Below are 26,767 nucleotides of genomic sequence, written 5' to 3' on the forward strand. Positions count from 1 at the left end.
GTAGTCAATTATTTTTTGTCAGGGTCCAAATTTCTTGGTCAAGGTATAGTCAAGATCCAGACTCCATAGAAAATAACACACATCAACTCCGTAGAAAACAAGAATGATAATAAGTAAATAAGATTTTGGGGGTCTGTTCAAAAGCATCTGGTGGTCCAGATTTGGCCTGCGGGCTGCCTGTTGACTACCCCAACCTTAGGATAACATCCTCCAATGTAAGGACAGCCTGGAGATGTGCACATAGAGTTAATAACCAGCCCTTTGGGACGCCCTCCTGCCAGTACTGGTCCTGTGTAAGGGAGAAATAAGGTGGAAAACATCTTGCCATCCCCAAAAGCACCCCAGACTAGTAAAAGTAGAAGAAGAGTATGCTAAAATTGAGGAGGGAAGAAAAGCCACATTTTATCACCATTGACATGAAACTAGTAATAGGACAATAAATACTTGCATGGTATTGTAGTGTGTGAATGTGAGGCACTCATCAGGTGCTAGACACTGTACATGTCAGAACCCTAATGGAGAGGGGCATTATCAGTGGCCGAAGGCTTGGCAGATGAGAAGGGAGAGAGGATGATGGAGGATATGTTTGCTGACCTCATGACAGCATCCGAGCAGAAGGGCATAAAGACAGAAAAACGGAGAGACTATTTCATGCTCTAGTATCGGAATGAGAGAGAACGTCAGTGAGCAGTCAAGGGAATACATTGACAGAGAAAGGGACCTTCGTGAAAAGATACTGGATGTGATACAGAAACAGACCAACTTTCTGGAGAATGGTGTTGCTCTTTCCCCATGCTCAGGACACCAACATAACCATGTCCTGCAACCTGTCAAAAACATAGGAGATTAGGACACCCTTTACTCCACCAAGTACACAAGAGAGGCCCTTCCCACAGTTCCGTTCCATTCCATGTGTACCCCAAAAAGCAAACACCCCCAAAACAAGGAGATCAGCTACACATTCACCTACATATTTTTGTTACCTCATCTGCACAATGATGTGTGCATCAGTATTTTGGGCCTGAGTGCCTCATTTCCATTAGCTTTAACTTTGTGCTATGTTGTTAAATCAAATGTTTTTTTATTAATTACAATTTTGCTGAAAGATTTTGTTGAGATACAGTTCCATAAAAGCGTCACACAAAGTGTATTCACTTTATTTATTTCCTTGGTTACATTACATTCCTTTTCCTCTACTGCATCCTGACATCAAAGTACGAGCACAGTGTTTCCCTGACGAGTTAGGTCATTTTGCAGATGCATCCTTTTTGGCTGTTTATAAAGTTCAGCAAGTCTCTTCACCTCTGCCTCTCAGACTTTGGTGTGAGACACTCTCCCTTGCTCCCACAGATGTTCTGCACAACAGCAAGCAGCTATAACATGAGGCAGGTGCTTCTCAGAATCATCTGGCCTTGTTATGAACCTCCTCCCCCTTCCCTTTAGTCATCCAAATGTGCACAATCCACTGTTCTGCAGCTATTCAGGATATAGTTAAACCACTTCTTTCTCCTATCCAACTGCCCAGTAAAGGGCTTCATAAGCCAGGGAAACAGAAAGTAAGCTGAGACTTCCAGAATGATAGGAGGAGTTGCAACACCATTCAAATCCACAGTGGTCTTGGGAGCAAAAGTTCCATTTTTTCATTGCATAAAATGAGTGAGTTTTTAAAGATCCTGGTGTCATCAAGCTTTCCAGATCACCCCCACATTAATGTTGGTGAACCTACCACAGTGATCAGCCAGACCTCGTAGCACTATGGAACAGCACTGTGGTTGATAAATTCTGAGGCCTGGTGCAGTGGGGGCAAATAATAGACATGGGTCCCATCAGTGGCCCTTTATATAATTCAGAAACCCCCAACATGCAAATCCATCCATAACCTCCTGTGTGTTGCCCAGCTTTATAACCCAACGCAGCAGCACCCTCTTAATAGCAGCACAAACCTCTGTGACAACAGCCCTGACAGCTGATCTACCACCATTAAACTGGTCAAGTGCTGACTGTTAGCAGTTGGGGATGGTGAGCTTCCAGATGGTTCCACATGCTTCTCCATGCTGAAGGGAACACTCATGTGGGTGTTCTGCCACTGAAGCTCTAGGGTGAGCTTTGCGTTGGTCTTGAGGAAAGCAGCCTTTTATATTCAGAAGTTGTCAGTACTGCTGGTCAGCCCATTTCTGTAGCACCTGTTCCATCAGTCGGTGCTGGCTGAACTTCACTGAGTGAAACTGCTTCAGGCAGAAGTAACTGTTTGACGACCTCCTCCTCTAGCAGTATCTGCACGGCATCATGGCAGCTGTGCTGATGGCTGTCTCCCAACTCAAACAAAGCCATCCATCCGCGTGATTGCGAATGCATCTGTGTCACCCTGTTCATATTAATTACTCTCAGGTTGTGGTACTAACCATGCTGCCTGACAGCAGTTTGAAAATGTCACTGAATCACTAAAACCAGATGAATTATCAGCCGTCATGGGAGTTTGTTAATATGACCCAAAGTCCCAGAATTCTACTATTCCAAAAATGTATCCACACAGCTCTGTGCTATGATTTGCATTGGAAGTAGCTTAATTTGACATAAGCCAAGTGGTGTGGATGCACTCTTTTGGTATAGGTCTAGCAGAAAAACATACTGAAAAACTTTCCCATGTAGGTAAGGTCTTAGTAATTCAATAACTTTGTGGATTTTGTTGTTGGTTGTTTGGTGTGTTTTACTGTTTGGCCAGATGTTTGTTTGTTTGACTGTGTGTCTCTCACAATGTTGGGTGGAAGGGATTTTCAAAAGTAAGTAAATGTTTGTAAAATCACAATAGTTGATTGAAAAAAGAAAAGGAGTACTTGTGGCACCTTAGAGACTAACCAATTTATTTGAGCATAAAATTGGTTAGTCTCTAAGGTGCCACAAGTACTCCTTTTCTCTTTGCGAATACAGACTAACACGGCTGTTACTCTGAAACCAATAGTTGATTGGGGACTCGGAGTCAGAGTACTTAAAATTACTTCTGACACTTAAAAAAAAAAAAGTTGATTAGGTTTCAAGTTGAGTGTGTTCCCCTATGGCAATACTTTCTTTCCTCTGTTACAACTCCAGCCTGAGTTGTGAGCAATCCAAAACAAATCTGAGATTTTATTCTCCATGATGGTTTGTTTCTCTCCTCTTTCCTGCTCCACTCCTCATACAGTAGTAGCAGCAGAGGACTGATGCTGCTGCTGCCGTTAATAGCTCACAGAAACGGCTTTACTTTGCTGCTGCTGTGGAATTTATCTTGTGTATGCAGGAAGCCCAACAAATATGACCCACCTTTGGGGGAAGGTTGGGATGGGTGGGGGTTAGACAAATGTAAACTTCTGTCCCAAATGTGAACCTCTATTAAACATTAAGATCCAGATTCATTCTTGGTGTAACTTTAATGCAGTTTATCAGGTATGACTGTGGCCCAAAGAACTTAACATCAAACATTTAATTTCAGTAGGATATTGATGTAAAGGAGTTGTATAGCCTTGGTTGTCTGGAAAAGTCTTTATTGATTTACAGATTGTGTATCTAAGTTTATCACAACTTTCTTTTTCAAGAAAGTCTTCGAAGCATCAACCAATGAAATCTCAAGGAACTCCTCTGTCATACAGAGCTTGGTTCTTGACTAACTTTTGACTTGGGGGTCCCACACCTTATTGCTTCTGTAAAACACACTCACTGCACACATCAGGGGTTCATTGTGTCCATCTCTTCAGTCTCCCCCACAACCTCCCTTTGGGCCTTTCCTATCCCCTTATGTTTCAGGGATTCCATTGCCCCTCCCAGCATGTTAGGAGTGATATGTGTTCCTCCATTGAACCCCCACCATTCTTATTCTCTCTCACCCCGTCCCCCCGTTTACAGGCTTCCGATGGCATAGTGTTGGTCAGGGATGTGAAGAGATGTGATCCCTGACCCACAAAACTGCTGATAGATGCCCCTAATGTTAATGTAGTTATACCAAAACTGAGATATTGCTATAGCTTATTTTGTTCCGGGGGGGAAGAGGGGCTGGAATAAAGTATACTGCCAAAAGCCCAGTTTTGCTGGTATAGTTACTCCTCACGTAAACATGACCTTTGTCTCATTCTCTTTCAGGTTGTCAGTGTTTTTAAACTGTATTGGAAAGATGGGTAGAGCTAAAACGAGGGGTATTATGCTGAAATATGTTAATGGCTGCTATCAACCATTTCTTTGATCTGTAGACAATTACTAAGGTGGCTAAAGCTGAGAGCTCTGCTCAGCAAATTCAAGGGTTTCTGTGTATCCACCATTTCTAACTATCACCTTTTTCACCAAATATCAATAGGGTTCTGTCCATTGATGCCTAGAACATTCCCTGAAATTTTGGAATTGACTGGATGCAGTGTTCAGAAATTACTGTGTTGTATCATAGCCTACTGATAACAGGCAGACTGATTTCTGACACCTACTGTATTAAACTGAATATACGTTGCTCAACAGTGCTGACTGTTTGGGACATTATTGGTGTTCTGAATGGGGGAGAAAAGTTGAAGGATGTTGTGAGTGAGGTAATACTTACACTTCTTACAAAACCTCTGAATGATTTCTGGCTATTTTTAATTAATTAAACTGCTACTGGGGAAGTTTATGCTTTCAGAGTAACATTCACAGTGTCCAGAGAGCAGACCAGTGTTTTCTGCAGTCTGTAGCAGGAACCCCATCAAGAAAAGATCCCTATAGTATTTCCTGTTAGCAAAATCAATAAAAATAACCTCCGGAGGTGGAATTTTATAGTAATGTGAAGCCCTGTCTACACTGGTCTGGGATCTAATTGAAAGTTTAGGAACTTTTGTTTGCGTCTTTGAGTGATTACACATGTGCATTCAACTCCAGGTGTGTGCATGCCTTGAGCACAGGTGCTGGAAATTTCCCACTGCATGCATCCGAGGAAGTGGGTTTTAGCCCACGAAAGCTTATGCCCAAATAAATTTGTTAGTCTCTAAAGTGCCACAAGTACTCCTTGTCCATTCTCCCCCTCCCCCCGCCCCGCCAGTGTTACCTGTCAGGTGGCTTGAGAGCCCTCTACTGCCCCAAGCCAACAGTGCTGGTATGAAGCGCCCAGCGGACCCCACAAACCCCTCAGTTCCTTCTTACAACCTGTGATGGTCACTGGAACTGCTATCCATGCTTTTGCAAGCTCTCTCTGGTTGTCATCTTCTTCTTTCTGTACATAGTTAGTTGTAGTCAGTTTTAGTTAATTGTAGTGAAGTTCTGTCACTTTATGTTTTAGGAGAGTTTTTGTCCATTCCCCGTGCCAAAGCATGCCTTGGTCACCAGGCTTTAAGCCCTGCGCCTCCTGCAACAAAGCTATGACTCTGAGCGACCCTTTGCTCTTTTTAGAACAGACTGATGCAAAGCTTCGTGGTCTAAAAGACTCCACGGCAACCCTTAAGTCCATTGGGTTGTACACACCAGCTCCTTCAAAGAAGCACTACAGACCTCAGCAGCCCATCTGATACTCTGCCCCAACTCCCCGTCAGGATCTGCAGAGAAAGAGCAGCAGGGGTTTTAGGCATAGGCCATCACTTCCTTCTATCTCAGCATCAATGCCTGCCCTACACAGACATCCAGGGGTTTCTATAAGCAGGCATTTTGATGGGACACTCGAGGACGCTATACCAATTCCTGTGATGCCAGACCCTGTGTCTCCTTTATTTGCAAACTGCCTTTCCCATTTCCTCAGTATTTGGTCCCATATCACTGTGGACAGATGGATATTGAGCATGATGGAAGTGGGATACACCCTCCAGTTTATTTCTTCCCCTCCTTCTGATCCTCCCTCTTCAGGGACCCATCTCATGAAGAACTTCTGCCCCAGGAGGTTCAATCTCTCCTTTGGTGGGAGCCATGGAAGAGGTTCTGCAGAATTTAAGAGGGAAGGGATTCTACTCATGTTATTTCATAATCCCCAAAGCCAAAGGAGGTCTCAGAACGATTTTAGAGCTGCGTCAGCTCAATAACTATCTCAACAAAATAAAGTTCAGCATGGTCACCCTGGCATCTATTATCCCCTCCCTGGATCCCATGGATTGGTACAATGGCCTCGATTTAAGAGATGTTGTTTTCATATATCACTATAAGGACACAGAAGGTTCTTCAGATTCATGGTGAACCACTTACACTGCCAATTCATGGACCTCCCATTTGGTCTGTCTGCAGCTCCACGGGTGTTCACAAAATGTATGGCAGTAGTTATAGCTTTCTTGAGGAGGTTCGGGGTGCAGGTCTACCCTTATCTAAATGACTGGCTAGTCAAGGGCTGGTCCAGGGCTCAGGTAGTGTCCAACATTCGACCTATCCAGTCGATGTTCAAGGCCCTAGGCCTTCTGATAAATGCAGAAAAGTCTACTTTTGCTCCAGTGCAGAGGATAGAGTTAATTGGAGTGATGTTTGACTTTACTAGGGCTAGGGCCTATCTCCCAGAGGTACAATTCCAGTCAGATGCCTGATAACATACCTCAGAGATCATCCAATTACAACAGCCTGAAATTATATGAGGCTTTTGGGTCACGTGGCGTTGTGCACATACACAGTACAACATACAAGGCTATACTTCAGACCCCTCCAGACGTGGTTAGCCTCATGTACTTGCCAAGCTGCCATCATCTGGGCTCCACAGGTTCTCATTGGCCTCAATTGGTGGTTGGATCTGCTCACTGTTTGTGTGGGCTTTCCCTTTATACGCCCTCAGCTGTCAATGACCCTGGTCTCAGACATATCAGCGCTAGGGTGGTGCCCCTCCAGACTCAAGGCCTTTTGTCTTTGGCAGAACTTTCACTCCATATCAACGTTAGGGAACTCAGAGCAGTTCGCCTGGCCTGTCTGGCCTTCCTGCCCCACATTTCAGGCAAAAATCTGTTCGTTCTCACAGACAATACTGCAGCCATGTTTTATCTCAACAGACAAGGAGGAGCTCACTCTTCCTCCTTTATCAAAAAGCAATACAGCTTTGGGAGTTTTGGATAGTTCACTCAATCAACCTTGAGGCCTCTTACCTTCCAGGAATGCAAAATGAGCTGGCAGATTGCCTCAGCAGGTCTTTCTCCAGTCACCACGAGTGGTCCCTTCATTCAGATGTGGTAAGAGACATTTTCCAGCAGTGGGGAGCTCCCTGGATAGACCTATTTGAGAACAGGTAGAAGAGAAAGTGTCACCAATTCTACTCCCTACGAGGCCACAGTCCAGGTATCACAGATGCCTTCCTACTACCTTTGATGGGATATCTTAATTATGCTTTTCCCCCCTTTTCTGCTCATGCACAGAGCAGTGCGAAAGATCAAGAGGGACCGGATTATTCTGATAGCTTGAGCATGGGCCCACCAAAAACTGGTTCTCCACTCTACTAGATCTCTGTGGCGACTGCAATCTTGCTGTGGTTGCACCCAGAGCTGATTTCCTGGGACCATGGTTGGCTGCTTTACCTGAACCTGAGCTCCCTTCATCTAGCAGCCTGGAAGCTCCATGGCTAACTGCCAGGGAACAGACTTGCTTAGCGCAAGTTCATTAGATCCTCCTAAGTTGTAGAAAGCCCTCCACTAGTGCTACTTACTTCTCAGAATGGAGGTGGGTTTTCTCTATGGGTGTCCCAACACGAAGTTTCGCCCATGCGTACATCCACACAAAACATACTTGAATATCTATTGCACTGAAACAAGAAGGCTTAGCAATCTCCTCTATCAAGTTTCAGAGTAGCAGCCGTGTTAGTCTGTATCCGTAAAAAGAAAAGGAGTACTTGTGGCACCTTAGAGACTAACAAATTTATTAGAGTATCAGCTTTCGTGAGCTACAGCTCACTTCATCGGATGGCTTACACTCTAATAAATTTGTTAGTCTCTAAGGTGCCACAAGTACTCCTTTCCTTTATCAAGGTTCGCTTTGCAGCAATATCAGCTTTCATTCTCTGGTGAAGAATTGGTCCATTTTTTCAAATGACATGTCTGTCCAATTCCTCAAAGGCCTAGAAAGGTTATAGCCTCAAGTAATAGAGTCTGTTCCCGCTGGGAACTGAAGTTGGTCTTTTCAAAAACTTATGGGACCAACATCTGAACTTTGGCAACTTGCTCCTTATTATACCCCTCTCAGAAAATGGTTTTCTTAGTGGCCATCACTTTGGCCAGAAGGATCTTCAAGCTCTGTGCCCTCACATCAGAGCCTCCTTTAAAGAGTTTTCTTTAAAGATAAGGTATATTTACATCCTCACCCCGGTTTCCTACCAAAAGTGGTTTTCTAATTTCATAGCAATCAGGCAATGTACCTACCTGTCTTCTACCTGAAGCCACACACAAATAGGAATGAATGTCTTCACTCATTGGATGTTAGGCAAGCCCTAGCTTTCTACATAGAGAAAACTAAATAATTCCAAAGGTCCACCCAACTGTTGTTAGCTGTATCTGACAGGATTAAGGGTCTCCCAGTCTCTTCACAAACAATTTCGTCCTGGATCACTTTATGTATTTTCATGTATACGGCCTTGTTATAATTAGGCATGTGTTTTGCCACCAGCTATCTTGACTGCTCATTGCACAAGGTCTCAAGCATCCTCAGCAGCATTAGTGCAGATCCCTGTTCTGGACATTTGTAAAGCAGTGACCTGGTCATTGATGCACATGTTCTCCTCCCATTACGCCATCATTCAGCATGCCACAGACGATGCAAATTTGGTCGAGCTGTTCTGCAGTCTGTATGTCTGTGAATACATCCAACCGAAACTGGCAACCCTAGATAAGACCATTGGTCTGTCTAGCCTGGTGTCCCCTTTCTAACAGAGGTCAGCACCAGATGTACCAGAGGAGGGCGCGAGAGCACCTGTAATGAACAATTATGAAACAACCCACAAGGGAGCTTTTTTTCCAAACCTGTTTAGGGTATGTCTACACTGCAGCTTGGAGGTGTGGTTCCCAGTGCACTATTTCAGCTTGAGCTAGCATACTAAAAATAGCGGTGTGGACATTGTGACCCTGGAGCTAGCCTGTGCTGTCGCCCGTGCTATAGTGTCTATACTGCTGTTTTTAGCACGATAGCTTAAGGGGACCTAGTGTGAGTCTGATAATCACACCTCTCAGCTGTGTTGTATGACTTATCCCTAGTTAATGGCTTTCTAATAACAGTATACTCTGTTATGAATGTTCATGAGTATGCTTCTCAAAGGCCTCGCTATGTTACCACCTCATCTGTGAAATCCATTTGTATATCTAACTGGACGACTTATTAATGGGTTGTTACCGTTCTCAATATAAGACCAGGTGAAGTGGTGTTGTGATGCAGTGCTGTTTTGTGTCACCTATACAGTCACTTAACTTGTATCAAAGACTTTCATTTGTGTTTCCTGGATTGGATTCAGATTTCAGATCATGAATTATATTTGGAATGAAATTAGGTCTTTTATCAAAACATTGCTACTGTTTAAAGGTGGAACTAAAGAGTATCTGGTGGTTTTTATCCTAGGAGAATATACTCAGGGTTCAGGTAGAATAATCAATTAAATTGAGGCACTGAAAAAATTAGAAATTATAGTAATTTAGTCCTAGAGGCTCTCATTTGATACTCTTGTGTGTTTAGGATTTTTCAAAAATTACTTGAAAGTACATATTTTAATACTGACAGACCTTGTGATTTGACTAGAGTTTATGTACTATTAGATAACCCTAGGCGGGATTTTAAAAATGTTAATTACATCTAGGTTAAAATTCTCTTTTTCAACAAGTTTGACCTTTATGTATAAGTGATAGAATTCAAAAGCATGTTTATAAAATGGCTGACATGATTTTTTTTTTTTTTTTTTGCTACATTTTATTTATTGCTTTCGGGGCTATAAATTGGATATGGGAACTTATTTTGTTAATCATAGAAATTAAGGGAGTTCAAAGATGTTAGTAGCACTAACTAGCTAACTAACTAACTAGCTTCACTAACTAGCTAGCTAACTAACTAGCTAACTAACTAGCTTCAGTTAGTAGCTGAACATTGGACATCCTTCTCTTTCCTAAAAATATATAGTTACCTCCACTTCTGATTAAGGATGTGTGGCCCCTGCAATAATAAAGACCATAGTTCTATGATCACATATTAGATCTGATGCAGTGCTTGTTAACATGTAACTTTTTTTAAAAAGAAAATGTTTGTCTGTGCTCAAGTGGGATCTGCAAAGTCTTAACCCCATTGAAATAAAAATATTTTAACCTGCCTAATGTCCCACATGGCGTGGATATTAAAGAGGAGAGAGAGGGCAGAATCAAAGGTGACTCGAAGTGATGAACATGGGAGACAAGTGTGGTGGTGGTTTCAGTTTTGGGGAGAGGGCCTTGGGGATTGTAGTCATCTTTGTGGCAGCAAAATATCAAAGGAAAGAGAGAGTGAGTTATAGATGTGGAACTATATAGAGGGAGAGAGTCTGGGGGTTGGAATATAGATTTGGGACTCATCAGTATAAATGTGTTCATAGCTGAAACCAGGGGAGTGTATGACACTTCCCAAGGAGAGATTACAGAGGAAGAATAGAAGAGGGCCGCGGATTGAGCCAAGCTGGACTCTGTCAGAAAGAGAAGGTAGAGCCTTGGAAAGAAACTACAAGGGAGCAGAAAGGGAAGATGCCAGCACAGTTCATGGAAGCCCAGAGGAGAGAAGCTGAGGATGGAGGAGTTGGAAGGGCTGACCGTGTCAAAGGCAGTGGAAGGCTAGTGGAGAATGAAGGCGGAAGAGATGGTTAAACTTGGCCAAAATACATTTGCTTACTGTGGCCTCAATCCTTTTATTGAGTTCTGTACAGTTGGACCCTGGTGCAGGATTTGAGTTTATTTTGTTGAACTGCTTACAGTTCATCTTTAACAAAGGTTGGATAAACAAGTAACTGGAGTTTCTCTTGTCTGTAGATTTTTAAACATATTTTACACATAAGGATTCTGGCACCAGTGTTTAGCAGATACTGTTGGATTCTTTTTTTCCCTTTTGATATCTGAGCTAATTGACTGAATAATACCTGGCAGCAGCATGTCTTGTATATTGCAAGAAATATATTTTTTTTATCCATTGTAAATGTGTTTGCATTTAAGTTAACAAATGCCTTCTTGTTCATGTAGTACTATAACTAGGAGTGTCAGAGTAGCAGGTTGTGTCATTTGTTACTTTACATATCTCTAAGTCTTATTATTCAACTACTATTTCAACTCTACAGTCCTAGTTTCTTTTCATATTTCCTTGTGTGTCAATAAGGTGACTCCAGAGATGCTACCAGAGAAGATGGGGGCTGGCCTCTTGAAGCCATTTGCCTAACAAAAGAGACTATTCTCCTTAGCTGAGATCATTGAAAGAGGCTGAGATTTACTGCACAGAATCTAGAGATGGAAAAGACTCATTGGGTGATCTAATTGCTCCCTCTGCTAGTTTTTAATTTTCCCCAAACTGCTGCATATGAGAAGCTGACATAGGGCAACGAGTGTCAAAAGGAAGGCAGAATCCCATACCTCTCAGCCTTCAGTGAGTTCAGTGTGTGACAGGAGCCATCTAGATGTGTGACAAATGACTGAATTGTGGAACACCTATGTTTTATTGCTTACTGCACCCTAAGCAACCGATTAAAATGGTTTTGAAGTATGAAATTTGACTTTAAGGATTTTTTTCTCATTGTGTGAATCAAACCAGTTTTGCATTTGGAAATAAGTTAACTATGGCCATGTGAATCACCTAAACCAGTTTTGCACAGGTGAGAAAACATCCTTAACAGGTTTTTCTACTTGAAAACCATTATAATCTGTTGTGGGTTCTTTAAATCTGCGAATCGCAAACAGTTGTTAGGAGGATGCAACCACATGGCCTTTCTCATATTGCTAAATGGGAACGTGGGATGGTGTTGGGGGTCTAAGTATGGAATTGCTTGAGAATCACTGATCTGTTCATGATGCAACAAAACACACGCATTCCATATTTCAGTTGGGTTTGAGGGTGGAGGTGTCTGTGCCCCTGCCAGGGTTTCTTGTGCAGTGCTGGAAGGGGGGAGTGGTCCCTGCCCTAATTTCCCCCATATTAGATTCCTGAAGCTCCCCCCGACCCAATACACACAGAGATTGGTTCACCCTGCTTGACAATTAAATCTGAGTGTCCCCCCTTCTTTCCAGTTACAAAGCTACAGTGTAGTTGTTGCTCTGCATCTGCGGCCCTGGGACATATGTTGATGGAGGGCAGGGGAGAAGACACTGAGGTTCAAGTGTGGTTCCTGAAGCTGCTCCTAATTCATTTTTTTCAAGCTGACATTCTTAACTGATTACCTAAGAGCTCAGGAAAAATCAGGTGGCTAGCAGTGTTGCCTGTTTAACTAACAGGCCTGTAAAATTAGAAATCTTAGGATCTTTAGATAAGCAATTTCTTAAGACTGTGGTTTTGTGGTTGGGCCATTAGTGTGGCTATCAGAGTTCTACTGTAAAATAAATAAATATTACAGTAGCACTTAGAGACTCCAGCTTGGGTGGGGGGAAGAGAAGGGGTCCCACTGTGCCTAGGCGTTGAACGTATCCATATTGAGGTATGTAGGAACTGCCACACTGGTTCAGACCCAAGGTCCATCTAGCCTGTCTCTGACAAGTACCAACACCAGGTGTTTGAGAGGAAGGTGTAAGAACACCAGGATAGTAGATGTCGGATAATCTACCCCCTGATGGGTCTCCTCCTGATCTCTGTTAGAGGTTAGGATAAGCCCTGAAGCATGGGGTTTAATATCCCTTCAAAATTATCATTAATTATAGCTCTGGATATTATTGATCTCTGTATAAATATCCAATCGCTTTTGAAATCTTAACTTCTTGATCTCAGCAACATTCTTTGGCAGTAAGTTCCACAACTTAATCAATCACGTGTTCTGTGAAAAAGTATTTCCTTTTATCGGTTTTGAATTTCCCATCTTTTAATTTCATTGAACATCCCCTTGTTCTGTGCTATGAGACAGGAAGAACAGAATTTCCTATTCTTCCTTCTCTAGATCATTATTTTATATACTTTTATTGTGTACCCTGTTGTTTGTCCACTTGAAGAGCTTATCGTATAAATAGAGAAATCAAAGGAAGTATTTTCTACATTTTGCATATGGGGAGCAGAGGTACAGAGAGACTAAAGCCACATTTCTAAAGGTACCTAGGCACCTGAAAATGCAGATAGAACCTAATGGGTTTTTCAAAAGCACCTAACTCCCAATGGGCCCTAAGTGATTTGCCCAAGGTTACACTGGAAGTCTGTGGCAGAGCTTGGATTTCCTCTCAAATTTCTGGAGTCCCAGTGCAGGGCCATCCATTCTCTAACTATTGCAGGAAGTTGTGGGGGGAAGGGGAATGCCTGAAGAAAACACATTCATTTGAGAAAATTTTCTCCCCTCTACCGAAAGGAGGAGGAGAACAGAAGACTGGTTGGCATGTATTAGATCAGTGGTTCTCAACCTTTCCAGACTACTGTACCCCTTTTAGGAGTCTGATTTGTCTTCCATACCCCAAGTTTCACCTCGCTTAAAAACTATTTGCTAACAAATCAGACATACAACTACAAAAGTGTCACAACCCACTATTACTGAAAAATTGCTTACTTTATCATTTTTACCATATAATTATAAATTAAATCAATTGGAATATAAATATTTTACTTACATTTCAGTGTGATACTTGAGCGTCTTTTTCACTTGTGAGGCTTGTCTGAAGCCGAAGCCTTGCCACCCCCTAATGCCGGCCGTGCACTTGCAACCCTGCCTAAACCCATCCTGTAAACACCCCCTCCACCCCCCCACTCACTGAGGGCTGCAGCTCCCAGGTTGAGAAACACTGATCTAGATGAGTACCCTCTGGAAGACTTGAGTACCACCAGGGGTACATGTACCCCTGGTTGATAACCACTGTATTAGATGACACAGGGACCTGATAAATTATTCTGGCCCACTCCAGAGAAGAGTAGAAGCTATTGAACTGATCCAATGGATGGGAGAGTGCATATGCAACGCAACAGCAATTTAAAAAATTATTGCTTGACACTAGCTGTGGGCTAAAAAGTTTCCCACTAGAACACATTTCATTAACTGAGAATTTATCTGTGCCTGTCACATACTGTAACATCTCACTGACTGTATAAAAACCACCTTTACAGGAATGCCCTATAATTATTCTAAAATTAAAGTGGATTGCAGAATTTGGAACATCTGTAATGTATGTTACAGCTGGATGCTATAATATTTGTTTAATTTTAATGTGTATTTTCCTCTTGAAACTCTTATAAACTGTCTCCATATCTATTTCAGAGAGGCTTGAATCCGTGCTCTCAGATTATGACATCCTCTCTCTGTCGAATATCCAGCAACACTCATTAAGGAAACGGGACCTCCAGCCAGAATCTCATATAGAGAGACTCTTAAGTTTTTCAGCCTTGCGAAGGTAATGAAATCATCACTGGCAAATACTGGTTTAATATTATTCTTCTATTCTATGTGATTTTTTTAAATCTTTTGAAATGAATACTGTATAAGTGCCAAAACAGAAATGCCTGTTGCATTTGCTGTCATGATTGGCTAATTCTTATGGGTCAGTGGTATGCATGGTTATGTGATTTGCTTCACAGAGACAAAGAGAATGGAAGACTGTCTAACTATATTGTATTTCTCTGTTGTTAAAGAAGCAGTGATTGAGATTGCCTTCATTTTATTGTTTACCTTAGTTTTTCATTAATTGGGTTGGATCCTGCTTTTTCTTCAAATTCTGGCTTGCCTCCCTTACATTTCTTGAAAGACTCCTTGTGTATTTTGGTCTGTGGCTACCATGTTGTGCTGCCTCAGAGTTGGTGTTTATGGGGACTTAGTCCACTTGCTCACATTGTGTGTAGACGTCCCCATTCCACAAAGCATTTCTCAGTTTGTTACAGAACTGTTGGGAAGACATTCTGGGCTCTGGTGGGGACTGGAGCTTGATCAAAAGATGGGGTGGAGAGAGGTGGCATGAGGCCAGGAACAAGGGTGCTGGGGACAGTAATTTGACCATCCGACGAAAAATCCCTCATAGCTTTCTAAACACTGAAATTCTGAACTTGAAATGCAGCGAGAATCATCTCCTGCTAAAATGTATAGACTGGTCATATTCAGTCAGGCAGTCTCATCTCACCTCTTTCCAAGTGCCTTTCCCTCCCCCAGCCCCTCCAGAAATAGAGAACTACTACTTATCATGATATAAAGCATCACATAAGTTGGTATGCATGTTTTTTACCTCCATCTGAGGTGGGAGGTACAGAACATGAATGAGAGCAAAATAATAGAATAAATAGATACAAATCTCCCATTTCCTGTTTTATATTGCTTGATACCTTGTCCCTTTTCCACTTCCATTGTAACAAACACTTCAAAATACTGCCAGTTCTATCCCAAGGATAATTGCTGATATGTGCCCCAAAATCTGTTACACCGGTGGCAGACAAGATAAGACTCCATGTGCTGTAGATTTTCCATTAAGGGCTACAGATGCCAAGTTTTGTCAAGGTTTTCTGGACATATTTCAGGAAATGAGATCATTGGGGTATATCTTATTACTTACCATTGACCTGTTTTGTTAAATCTTCTGGTCTGGCTTTTGCCAAAGTCCGGCAATGCAGAAGAAATTAGCCTTGTTTGAATACCTTTTGGCAAGATTAACTTTAAAAAAAAAAAAAGAAAAAGTTTTTTCATGTTACTAAACATTCTGACTACTTTACAAAGGTTATAAATGGCTTTTAAAAAGTACTGTCGTAAGTAATTCTGAGAAATAACACATATTTTTGTATCTTATTAATTGAAGAGTCATCCTCGTCTAACATAAAAGAGGTTTCAGTAGAACAAGAAGCTGATGTCTGTTTCCTTCTGTGTGGTTCACTTAAAACTAAACGGAAGTAAATTATTTTACAGGCACTTTAAATTATACCTAACGTCAACGGCTGAACACTTTTCTGAAAACTTTCAAGCACTAATAGTGGATGGTAAAGGCAAGGAAAAGGAGTATCATGTACAATGGCAAGAATTCTTCACTGGACATGTAGTTGGTTAGTATGGGCTAGACTACACATCATTGTTGGGGAGTAGCACAGCGTCAAAATCTGCTGGCCCATGGTGAATCGTGTGTCATTGCTTTTTCATTTTCCTCAAGCGTGGTCAGCATGGTAGATTTTGTTCCTGCGCTGGTCAATTTTCTCGACAATTTTGTGAGGCTGGTGCTGCATGTACTGAGATAAGTAAGGGTTTACAATCTGGCTTTGAAAATCATCAAGGTGTATTTTACAAAAATACACACTATGGCCACGGTGGCATCTGCTCTTTTAAAAATGAGTGTTGACTTTAATTCCCATTGAGATCCTGGATTTTACAGTACTAGGAACTGAAGTCCTCTTTACAAAACAGGAGCAGCCCAGCTAGTGGCAATGCAGCCTCGCTATTATGATAAAATGCCTCAAATCAGGTCTGGATAGACACCTCTTCTGGGTGAGAGTGTTGCCCAGTCTCCAAACCTTGGCACCTCCATTGAATATGGTGATTGATAATTGTTTATGTTGGTAAAAGGCTCCATATCCTATTACTAATCCCCTGGGCCAAGCTGGACCACCTTTGCAAAAAAATAAAAAAAAATAAATAGCATCCTAGTGCATATAACTTTTACACAATTGGAGACTGTGTTTTAACATGTCTCCCTGGAATTCCTGATAGCATAGCACAGGGAAATAGTCTGGCTTTAGAATGAAAACTACTCTCTGGTATTTACAGAGAAAGCAGTGTTGATTTAAGAAGAGGGGATGCCATTTGCTAAATGGATCAGTCAGTTGTCACATCAGTTAACTTACCTTTTCTTTTCTACGTTTAAAGGTGAACGTAATTCCAAGGTTATAGCGCATATAGCTGATGAAGACTTTACTGTAAGAATCAACACTGATGGCGAAGAATACAATGTAGAGGTACTGTTTGCTGTTGAAAACAAGATTGAGACAATAGGAACATCTTTGATGAAAAACAATACTATTTCCCTGTTGCCACCCCAGCCCCCTACACGTCTGTAGCTGAAAAAACATTTTTGGAGGGATTGGGTCTGACTGATTTTTGTAAGTGTTACTTTTCCACACAGTTGTATCGAAAACATGCATGGTTCTAAGCACTGGCAGAAGCAACAGATTGTTGTTCCATACTGAAAGCGGCATGTTTATGTAAATAAATGTACAGTGAGAAAAATTGCTTCTAGGAGAGCAGAATGTTCCTTATTAAAATTTGTGAGCCATTAAATGTGTAGACTACACCACAGGAATACTGAAAATATGGCAATACAGGCATCTTGGCAATCTGATGGTGTAACAAACAACTTGTCATTACAGTAGAACCTCAGAGTTATGAACACCTTAGGAATGGAGGTTGTTCGTAACTCTGAACAAAACGTTATGGTGGTTCTTTCAAAATTTTACAACTGAACACTGACTTAATACAGCTTTGAAACTTAACTATGATGAAGAAAAATGCTGCTTTCCTTTTCTTTTAGTAGTTTACATTTAACAGTATTATACTGTATTTGCATTATATTTTATTTTATTTTTTTTGGTCGCTGCTGCTGCTGCCTGATTGCGTACTTCCGGTTCCAAATGAGGAGTGTGGTTGACTGGTCAGTTTGTAACTCTGAGGTTCTACTGTACTTCAAACCACTTGAACATAGTTTGGAAGTAGGGAAAGAAAGAGAGGGTTTAAGTGCAGCCATTTAAGTGTCAGAGACAGAACAACTGTTGAGCTAAGTCTTAGCCTAATATCGCGAGACCTGTAGAAGCAGGGCTCACGTCAGAAGCGAGTGGGAAATAGCAGAATAGTCAGCGTGACCCAGCCTTGAGATAGCGATGTTTTGAGAATAAAAGTGAGAAAATACAGGAATGGGCAGGACATAACATAAACAAATTGCAGATGTTTTTAATTAATGCACGCCACTAAAATGTATAAATGCTTGTGCGATATTGCTTGTACTTCGAAGAAACTGAGGCAGAGATGTTCTCTGCCAGTTGTATTCTTCCCTTGCAATTGCTCGAATAAAGCTGTCTCTGATTTTGTTGCTTCCAACCTGAGAATGGAGTTCGTTTTCTTCCACAATAATCAATAAACCCTATCCTCAGTGGAATCCTTTGATGTGCATGAATTCCTTCTAGCTCTCTGTTTGCTCAGTGTGTGTAATGCTAGCACTTTAAAAGTGTGGGGTAGCTACAAGGTCCAGGGCATCTGGTAAAACCACTTTAGGAATTACTATCTTGGATTAATTTATGCAGAAGAGTGAGTACCTACTTTAAAGTTTTGTTTTTTGTATTGGGGAAGCATTTTTGAACAATGAATGTTTTCTAATATGCTGTTTGCTTTGTTCACTAATGCAGAAGTAGGAGGTGTCAAAATTAAGTACATTCTTTTTATACTCTTTATGCTCCTAGTGCCCTCTTAAGATATGTCAGTTAAAATGACATTTGTGTCAACCAAAGAAAAGTGATTGAAGAGCAGCAATGTAACCCGTCATCTATGTAATATGGACTGACTAAATTTACTTCAGAATACTAAATTTTAATTTTATTCTTTTAATATAAACTTATTCCTTATATAGACTTTTCTGCATCTATATATATTTCCGGTGTCATTCCAGTTACACCTTACAATAAAAGTTTGTCAGATTCTTAGAGATGAGCCTTGATAAGTTATTTCTGCATCTAAATGTAAAAGAACATTTGCTAAAGCTCTGAGGCTTTTCACCTCCATGGTAAAGATTTATATCTGACAAACAAACAAGAAAAAGCTTTTAAAAAGTAAGATGGGTAACATTTGTAACATTAGCGACATACCAATGTCTTCTAGAGTAACATACTGTGCCTGTCTCCTACATAAGAAGGAACTAGGGGAGCTTTTTACATTTTGGATTTGGCACTTCTTAAACTTTTTTTTTTTCCAGGGTTAGTTTGAAAACCTAGTATTTCATTCTTGTTGTTTATCATTCTTGTACTGTTTTGAGCGTCTGACAGAAAGCTGGCAATATCTATAAATATCTCACAAATAGACTATTAAATACTACCATAAAGAATTGTTTCTATGCAGTATATTTCCAGACAAAAACTATGTTAAGAGTGGAGGTTGACCATACATATTAGTAAATTGGGGTAAAACACATTCTAAGGATATTGCCGTTATCTCAAAACCAAGAGTTTATAAACCCATGAATTCACTGTTAAAGTTAAACTTGAAAGAAATCCTATCATGTTAAGGTAGAGAAGTGCACAGTTAGGGCAGCCAAACAACCTTAACATTGCCCTGCAGTGACACCATGTGATTATGATTAGGACATTTTAGTGTTTGTGGTCCCAAATTAGATTACTGATTTTTTAACACATTTTTCTTTTTTCCTCAATATGTCCTGTGAAAATTTGGGATTAATTTGGCTGAGTTATGAGGGTTTAAAAAACTATACTTTATGCAGGCTCAGTAATGTATTGTTACTAAAAGGGGTTTTAATAACTATCTCCCAGTGCGCTACTGGGAAGGGGGGCTGAACTTGCTCATGAAGTAGCTGCAGAGTCATGAAATATGCAAATATAAACTGATGTATTCCATATTATCTGTTATGGCTTGTACTGAATGAGGCAGGGTTCTAAGTAGTAAATTTCCTACCTGTACCCAACCCTGCACTTCTTAGGACCATCATGGGGGAAGAGACCTCTCAGCTTTCTTTTCTTCCAAATAAACTTTTTTGAAAGTGCTGTTTTAAGGCTTCAAAAGTAGCTGCGTAGTCCCACTCCTTTTGATGAAAATGTAGATGGCTGCTGCTGCTTTGCCCATGGAGCAGTTAAGGAGGTCTAAGAATTCTTGATGTCTATTTTATCTGTTGACCATTTCTCAATATAAGGGGTTGAATCCCGCTTGTTCTGTTCATGCAAATAGTCCTCCTGAAATCAGTAGAACTATTTGTGAGAGTAAAGTAGGTGGGATGTGTCCCTAAGTTCTATGTACACAGCTGTGGCTATTTTTAGTGGGACTTTTTGGCCATATTTATTAAATATGTATAATCCTAGAAGCCCTTGCATGCACACTATACCTAAATCACTTGCATTTCTTGTATTACTTTTAGCCACTTTGGAGGTATATAGAGAATACTCAAGACGAAAGACTGTTGGTCTACAAATCTGAAGATATTAAGGATTTCTCACGGTTACAGTCCCCCAAAGTATGTGGCTATTTAAAACATGAGGAGGAAGAATTACTGCCTGAAGGTCTAGAGGGCAGCCATTTAAATGAAGGTGAGCATCCTACTATTTAGAGTGAAATGTTTGAAACCTATTCATATAGCTACGTAGTAATGTAAGACTAGTATCTGGCCATGAGGCTTTCATGTCTGGAAAACTGTCTACTTTGCTGTCTCTCTCTTATCACTTTATAACTTTTAAAACTCATCGTGGCAGGGGAGGGCAAACACACCACCAAAGGTCTTTACCAATTTGGGGGAAGGAGGATGCTCAGAAAGGACATTGTGCTCCTCCAAAGCACAGAACTGACCAATACAAGTCCCTCACCTTTACAATGACTTAATAGTTAACCTGTTTTGCTTTAAAGGTGACCTGAAAATGGTTTTATGGGATTGTGCCTTGCTTTTGTCTCTCTATGATGTACAAAGAGAGGCTGTATGGCATCTAGTGCTCTTCTCTAGAGAGTCTTTTGAGCCATGATTGACTCTGTGTAGAGTTGGATCTAGCCCTTCTCTGTCAGAAGGGGGATTGGTAGAACACAGGGGATGTAGATGAGAGGTTTGGTTAAGGGGGAAGTGATGTGAAAGGCTTAGTTGACTGGCTGGAGAAATAAAGCTAGTTTTACTTGCTCTTTCCCTGTACAGTTTCACTGTTCTCCACTACTTTCCTAGAACAAATAGATTGGAGGAGTATTAGGAGGACTTTTTATGCTTTCAGAGGGGTTACTCAAAAAACCCCCCCGAAAACCTAATCACGTTATCAAATTGAAACTAAAGATGTTATAAATTGTCAAGGAATGTGTGTGTCTCATGTATTTGATTTCACTTAAACATTCAAATCAGTGAACATCCTTCGGGAGAAAAGAGCCATTGCAGACCATTCCAAGAACACATGCAAGATATTAGTGGTGGCAGATCATCGCTTCTTCAAATATATGGGCCGTGGGGAGGAAAGCACAACTATTAATTACCTAGTAAGTACATGACAGTCTGTTATTGTTTGCTAGAAGAAGTCACGCAAGCAGATGCACTGCAGCTGGAAGCTGGTGCTATAGTAGTTAGAAAGCTATCATGACCTATATGTTATCCAATGCTGTATTTAATGGTGAACTCTGAGTGCTGTTTACCTGAAGGGGTGTTAAATTAAGGTTTTTTTTAAAAGAAATTATTTTGCACTGGTGGCTAATGCTGCAATTAAATAAATCTTTGAGCAGAATATTTTTAATCAGCTCTTCTAACTTCTTTCATCCCCGTCCCCCCAATTAGGTTACATATTAAGATTTTCTCGAAGAATTGTCTTTTTTAACTTTAAGTTTCTAGAATCATATAGATACATTAATTTATGTTGTTGTTTGGCTTGTTTAGTGTGAAGCTCTTCATTTAAAATCTACTAACAGTGACTATTTGAGTACAGGATATTTTTCCAATTGTGTAACTTATCCAAAAGGATAAGTAGTTCACAGCCAGCCTACTGCATAGTTATTTATAGCAAATCTAGAACATCTCTCCCTTCTAACCAGCCAGAAATATCAGGAAGAACCCGATAAACTTCTGTGATAAGAAAAATGTGCAGTTCTTAAAGAAATATCAAAATAAGATCACCCACGTTCATTGTATGAATAAACATGAGTGCAACAGATGATTCTTCTTCGAGTAGTGTCGAGCTTGCGTCTCTGTGCTGTTGACCGGAGAACTTCGGTAGCAGTGTCTGTTAGACCCGCACGTGTGCTGTCTCCCTTCATGTCCTGTCACAAAGCTAGTGAATGTGCACTGGCTAACCCCCCTCAGTTCCTTCTCAACCGCCCCTGGCTAGAGACGGAGCTATTCGCAGTCTATTGGGACCATTACTTTCGATTTGCATCTCTGTAGTTAGCCCCCTAGTTCTGAGTTGTAGTTGTAGCCTTTTCCCTTTTTCTTATCTTTTTCCCCTGAAAATTTAAAAAATAAAATAAAAAAAGACTACCATATATATGCAATCATAAGCCAGTTCATTTATAAGCCGACCCCGCAAGATGGCTAAGTAAAAATGGTAAAAACTTTCATAAGCCGACCCTATATTTCAGGGGTTGGCAAACTTTGGCTTCCAGCCCCATCAAGGTAAGCCGCTGGCGGGTCGGGACGTTTTGTTTACCTGGAGCGTTCGCAGGCATGGAGCCCCTCAGCTCCCAGTGGCCATGGTTTGCCGTTCCCAGCCAATGGGAGCTGCGGGAAGTGGCGCCACTTCCTGCAGTTCCCATTGGCTGGGAACGGCAAACCGCAGGCAGAGGGAACTGAGGGGCTCCATGCCTGCAGAAGCTCCAGGTAAACAAAACGAAAATGTATTAGATATTCAATTCAATGAGTTCATTGAGTTTAAAATCATCAAATTTTGGTGTAGACCCGTTTGTAAGCCGACCCCCGCTCTTTGATGCGTCCATTTTTTTTACCAAAAATATTCGGCTTATGAAGGAGTATATATGGTATTTTTTTCCCCACTTTTCCCCCCCTCGTTGGGGACCCTTCCCCCAATGGGGTATGTCTGGTTCATCGGGCTTCAAGAAGTTCCTCTCTTGCAAAGAGGCTATCCCTGTCCCAGACAAGCACTGCCTGTGCATTTGCTGCCTTGGGGAAGGCCACATTCGACAAAAGTGTGATCTCTGCCAGCTTGTAGACCCTGGTCTCATAAAGACAGAGAGCTCAGACAGAAGATTATTTTCATGGAGGCGGCTCTCCAGACCCACACCACGAGTCACCTGGCAGACGTGAGTCTTCCACACAGCCCTCAATATCTAAAAGCTATGGGTTGAAGAAATAAGCCCCACTGACCCCTCTTACTTATCCTTGAAAAAGAGAGCGGGAAGTCCCTACATTGAGCCCCGAGATAGCCACAAACACTTTTCAGAGTGCTCTGTATCCTTGGTACTCTCTGCAAGACCTTCTCAGACCAGTACCCATGACTCATGAAAGTCCTCTGTGGCGTGTACTGTTGACAAGTCCATGTACCCAATGGGCATGGGCATCGAGTCAACGGCACCAAGGGATAAGGATAGGAGTAAGCACTCCTTTAAAAAGATACTGCCGGTATGCAATACTACATCAGTACCACCATCGATGCCTCGTTCAGCACGAGAGTGACTGATATGGACAAGATCTCCATTCCCCCCAGCATCAAGTCAGTTGGTACCGCCAGTATTCTGAGACTTTAGGGATCTCCATGTATCGGATGTACTGGAGTGCCATCTCATCAGTGCTGGAACCTCTGTAGCGAGTCTTCAACCGCCATGGGAGTCTTCCCCACTGCCCTGACATGCTCTCCCGCTCTTCGGTCAGGGCTTGCATAGCAAACCTGATGAGCTGGCACGACAGTACTCCCAGGCTCCTTTACAGTAGCTGGTAACAACAGGGTCCTTGAGCATACCCTCATGGCCTCACCACCCTTGGGAACTATCATTGACCTCTATGCCACCAGCACTCCAGTGACCATACTAGGACCCTTGGGCTGCATATTGCCACCATGCCTCTCAAGCTTCCAGTCCCATCCAAGAACCCTTGAGGCACATCCCTTCAGCCGCAGCTTCCAGAGCTTTGGAACCTCCGGAAGAAATCATGAAGGAACATAAGAGAACTGTTGAGCAAGAAGTGACCCCAAGGATCATATCCTCCTCTTCCCTGGATGAGGCCGTCATGCATTCTCCTCCATCTTTGGCAAATTACTTTTGCCTCTTCCAAGACCTGGCCAAAGAGTGGCAGACAATCTCCAGATATCACTAGAAGAAGTCAGGGACACCCACCATTGTCGTCTTGACACACTCCACTCATCCTTTTCCTCAGAGATCACCCTGTCCATTAACAAAGCCATTCTGGACCCAGCAAGAACCATCTGGCAGACCCCAACATCGGTGGCACTGACCTGCTGGTGAGCAGACAGAAAATATTATGTCCCAGCATGGGAGACTGAGTTCCTCTTCTCCCACCATCCACCCAACTTCATCGTGGTGGACGCTGTTAATTCCCACTGATGAGCGGGAATCCCCCACTCTCTACGATAGGGACTGGAAGTGTTTTGGACTTTTTTTGGGATGAAGATGTACTCCTCTGCCACACTTCAGTTTCAAATCACCAACTACCAAGTCCTGACAGCGAAATAAGACTACATAAATTATTTGAAACCAAACAATTTTATTGAGCAGCTGTGATCAATTCAAATCCGTTATTCAGGAGGGACAGTTAGTAGCAAAAACAATGCTACAATCTGCCCTCGATGCAGCCAACACAGTGGTGAGGTCCATCTCCATGGTAGTAATGATGCGACGTGCATCATGGCTCTGTCTCTTGGGCTTCCCGAAGGAGGTACAGTCAACCATCTAGTGCCTTCAAAGGGAAGGTCTTAACTCTTCGCGGAAAAGACTGATGCTTCTCTTCACATCCTGAAAGATTCTTGAGCCACTCTCCATTTGCTGGGCATCTACATGCCAGGGCAAAAGAGGAAGTTTAGTCCACTGCCCCAGCACAAACCACACACCTCCCAATATCTAGATCAATACTACTATGAGCTGTAGAAGAAAAAGGATACATTTTCGAGGTGTAAACTATTTGGCCCGCAACCTTCCTCATCCTAGCCATCTATGTCCAATAACAAATTTTACCATGTTGGTCGAGGCGTCAATAGACCACTTCCCACGACTGCTACAACCAACCACCGCGATCCATCCATTTGGCCACCAGTTGGCAGTGTTCAACAGCACCTGGAAACGTGCAACGTCGGACCAATGGGTCCTTGAGATCATTCACAAAGGGTACTCTATCCATTTTACCTCTTTGGCCCCTCCACAACAACCTTCCCTGTCCCGCTTCAGGAACCCTTCTCACAAGAGTTTACTACAACCAGAGGTAGATAGTCTCCTTCAGCTAGGAGCCGTAGAACTACGTCTACGGAGTAAAGAATTTTACTCTTGCTATTTCCCAATACCCAAGAGGAAAGGAGGTTGGAGACCTATACTAGACCTCAGAGCTCTCAATAAATTTGTCAAAGCTCAAAAATTCAAGATGGTCACTCTAGCAACGATCATTCCAGTGTTGGAACAGGGAGACTGGTTTTTGGCTCTTAACCTTCAGGACCCCTATTTTCATATTTCAATTCTACTGTCTCACAGATGATTTCTCAGATTCATTCTAGGACAAGACCATTACCAGTACAGAGTACTCCGCTTCAGTCTATTATCGGCCCTGAGAATATTTTCCAAGGTTCTCTCAGTAGTGGCTGCACACTTACACTCCCTATGGATCATAATTTACTTTTATCTGGGCAACTGCCTCCTCAGAGCCTGGTCTCTCCAAGAGGTTCACCAAATCACCAAACCTGTAAACAAATGCATTGTAGAACTGGGTTTACAGATCAATGCCCAAAAATCCAGTACAACACCTGGAATTCATAGGGGCTGACCTCAACTTGCTACAGACCAGAGCTGTCCTACCTCAAAACAGATTTCTCTCCCTGGCCACACTCGTAGAGACCATTCCAAACAGCCTACAAATATCAGCCAAACGCTGCCTCCAACTCCATGACTCTTCCTCATATCTTAGGCTATGCACTGACCCTAAAAAGATCAGGGCTCTGTGAGCGCACCTAGTGGCTATAACAGCCTTCAACCAACCAGTAGAGGGATATTCAGTGCAGTCACACCCAACCATCAAAAGATTCCTCAAGGGTATAGTTAACCTCATCCCCTAACCTCAACTTCCTACTCCCACATGGGACCTCAACCTGGTATTTGAAAGGACTGACTTCTAGGCCTCCCTTTGAACCCACGGCCACCTGTTCGCTTACATAGCTCTCAGTGAAAACAGCCTTCCTGATGGCAATCACCTCGGCTAGGAGAATTAGTGGCTCTGATGGCACATCCCCCCCACATGGTATTCTTTTGTGACAAGCTCGTATTCAGACCACACGTGAAATTCACTCCCAAGGTAACCTCCCTATTTCACATGAATCAATACTTTACCTTCCAGCCTTTTATCCCAAGCCTCACTGACACAACAGGGAGGCTATACTACATACTCTAGGTGTCAGGAGAGTCCGAGCCTTCTATCTGGACAGGATGAAGATTTTTCAGGAAGTCCCCAAGACTTTTCCTCTCTATTGCGGAAAGATTGAAGGGCTCAGCAGTATCAGCCCAAAGACTCTTCAAGTGGGTCTCCAGCTGCATCAGACAATGTTACCAAGTTAGCAGTATGACCCCTCCAGATACTATTTTTATACACTCCACAAGGTCGATCTCCTCATCCATTGCCTTTTCCAAGAATGTCCCTGTCTCCGAGATCTGTAGAGTGGTGACATGGGCGTCAGTCGACACTTTCACAGAACATTATGTGATCACTGGGGACTCCGCCTCCAGTGCCATCTTCGGCTCGACTGTGCTGTCATCTGTAACTGACCCGACTCCAAAGTCCCAGCTCTCCTGTGGGGATGCTGCTTGGGAGTCACCTGCAGTAGAGCACCCAGAAGGACACTACTTGAAGAAGTTACTCACCTTGTGTAG

The 26,767-nt window shown here is 42.2% G+C and overlaps 1 protein-coding gene across 1 annotated transcript in view; it reads left to right on the forward strand.

Moving 5' to 3' along the window:
- The window catches only part of ADAM17 (ADAM metallopeptidase domain 17), a 63,584-nt gene that overhangs the window by 9,351 nt on the left and 27,466 nt on the right, over positions 1 to 26,767 (forward strand). The window contains exons 2-6 of the mRNA XM_048845469.2: positions 14,300 to 14,432; positions 15,926 to 16,059; positions 16,874 to 16,962; positions 20,136 to 20,304; positions 21,093 to 21,223. Of these exons, the coding sequence (XP_048701426.2) occupies positions 14,300 to 14,432; positions 15,926 to 16,059; positions 16,874 to 16,962; positions 20,136 to 20,304; positions 21,093 to 21,223 (656 nt within the window). The remainder of the gene's footprint in view (positions 1 to 14,299; positions 14,433 to 15,925; positions 16,060 to 16,873; positions 16,963 to 20,135; positions 20,305 to 21,092; positions 21,224 to 26,767) is intronic.

Source organism: Caretta caretta, chromosome 3 (genome assembly GCF_965140235.1).
Source record: "Caretta caretta isolate rCarCar2 chromosome 3, rCarCar1.hap1, whole genome shotgun sequence".
Lineage (NCBI taxonomy): Eukaryota > Metazoa > Chordata > Testudines > Cheloniidae > Caretta > Caretta caretta.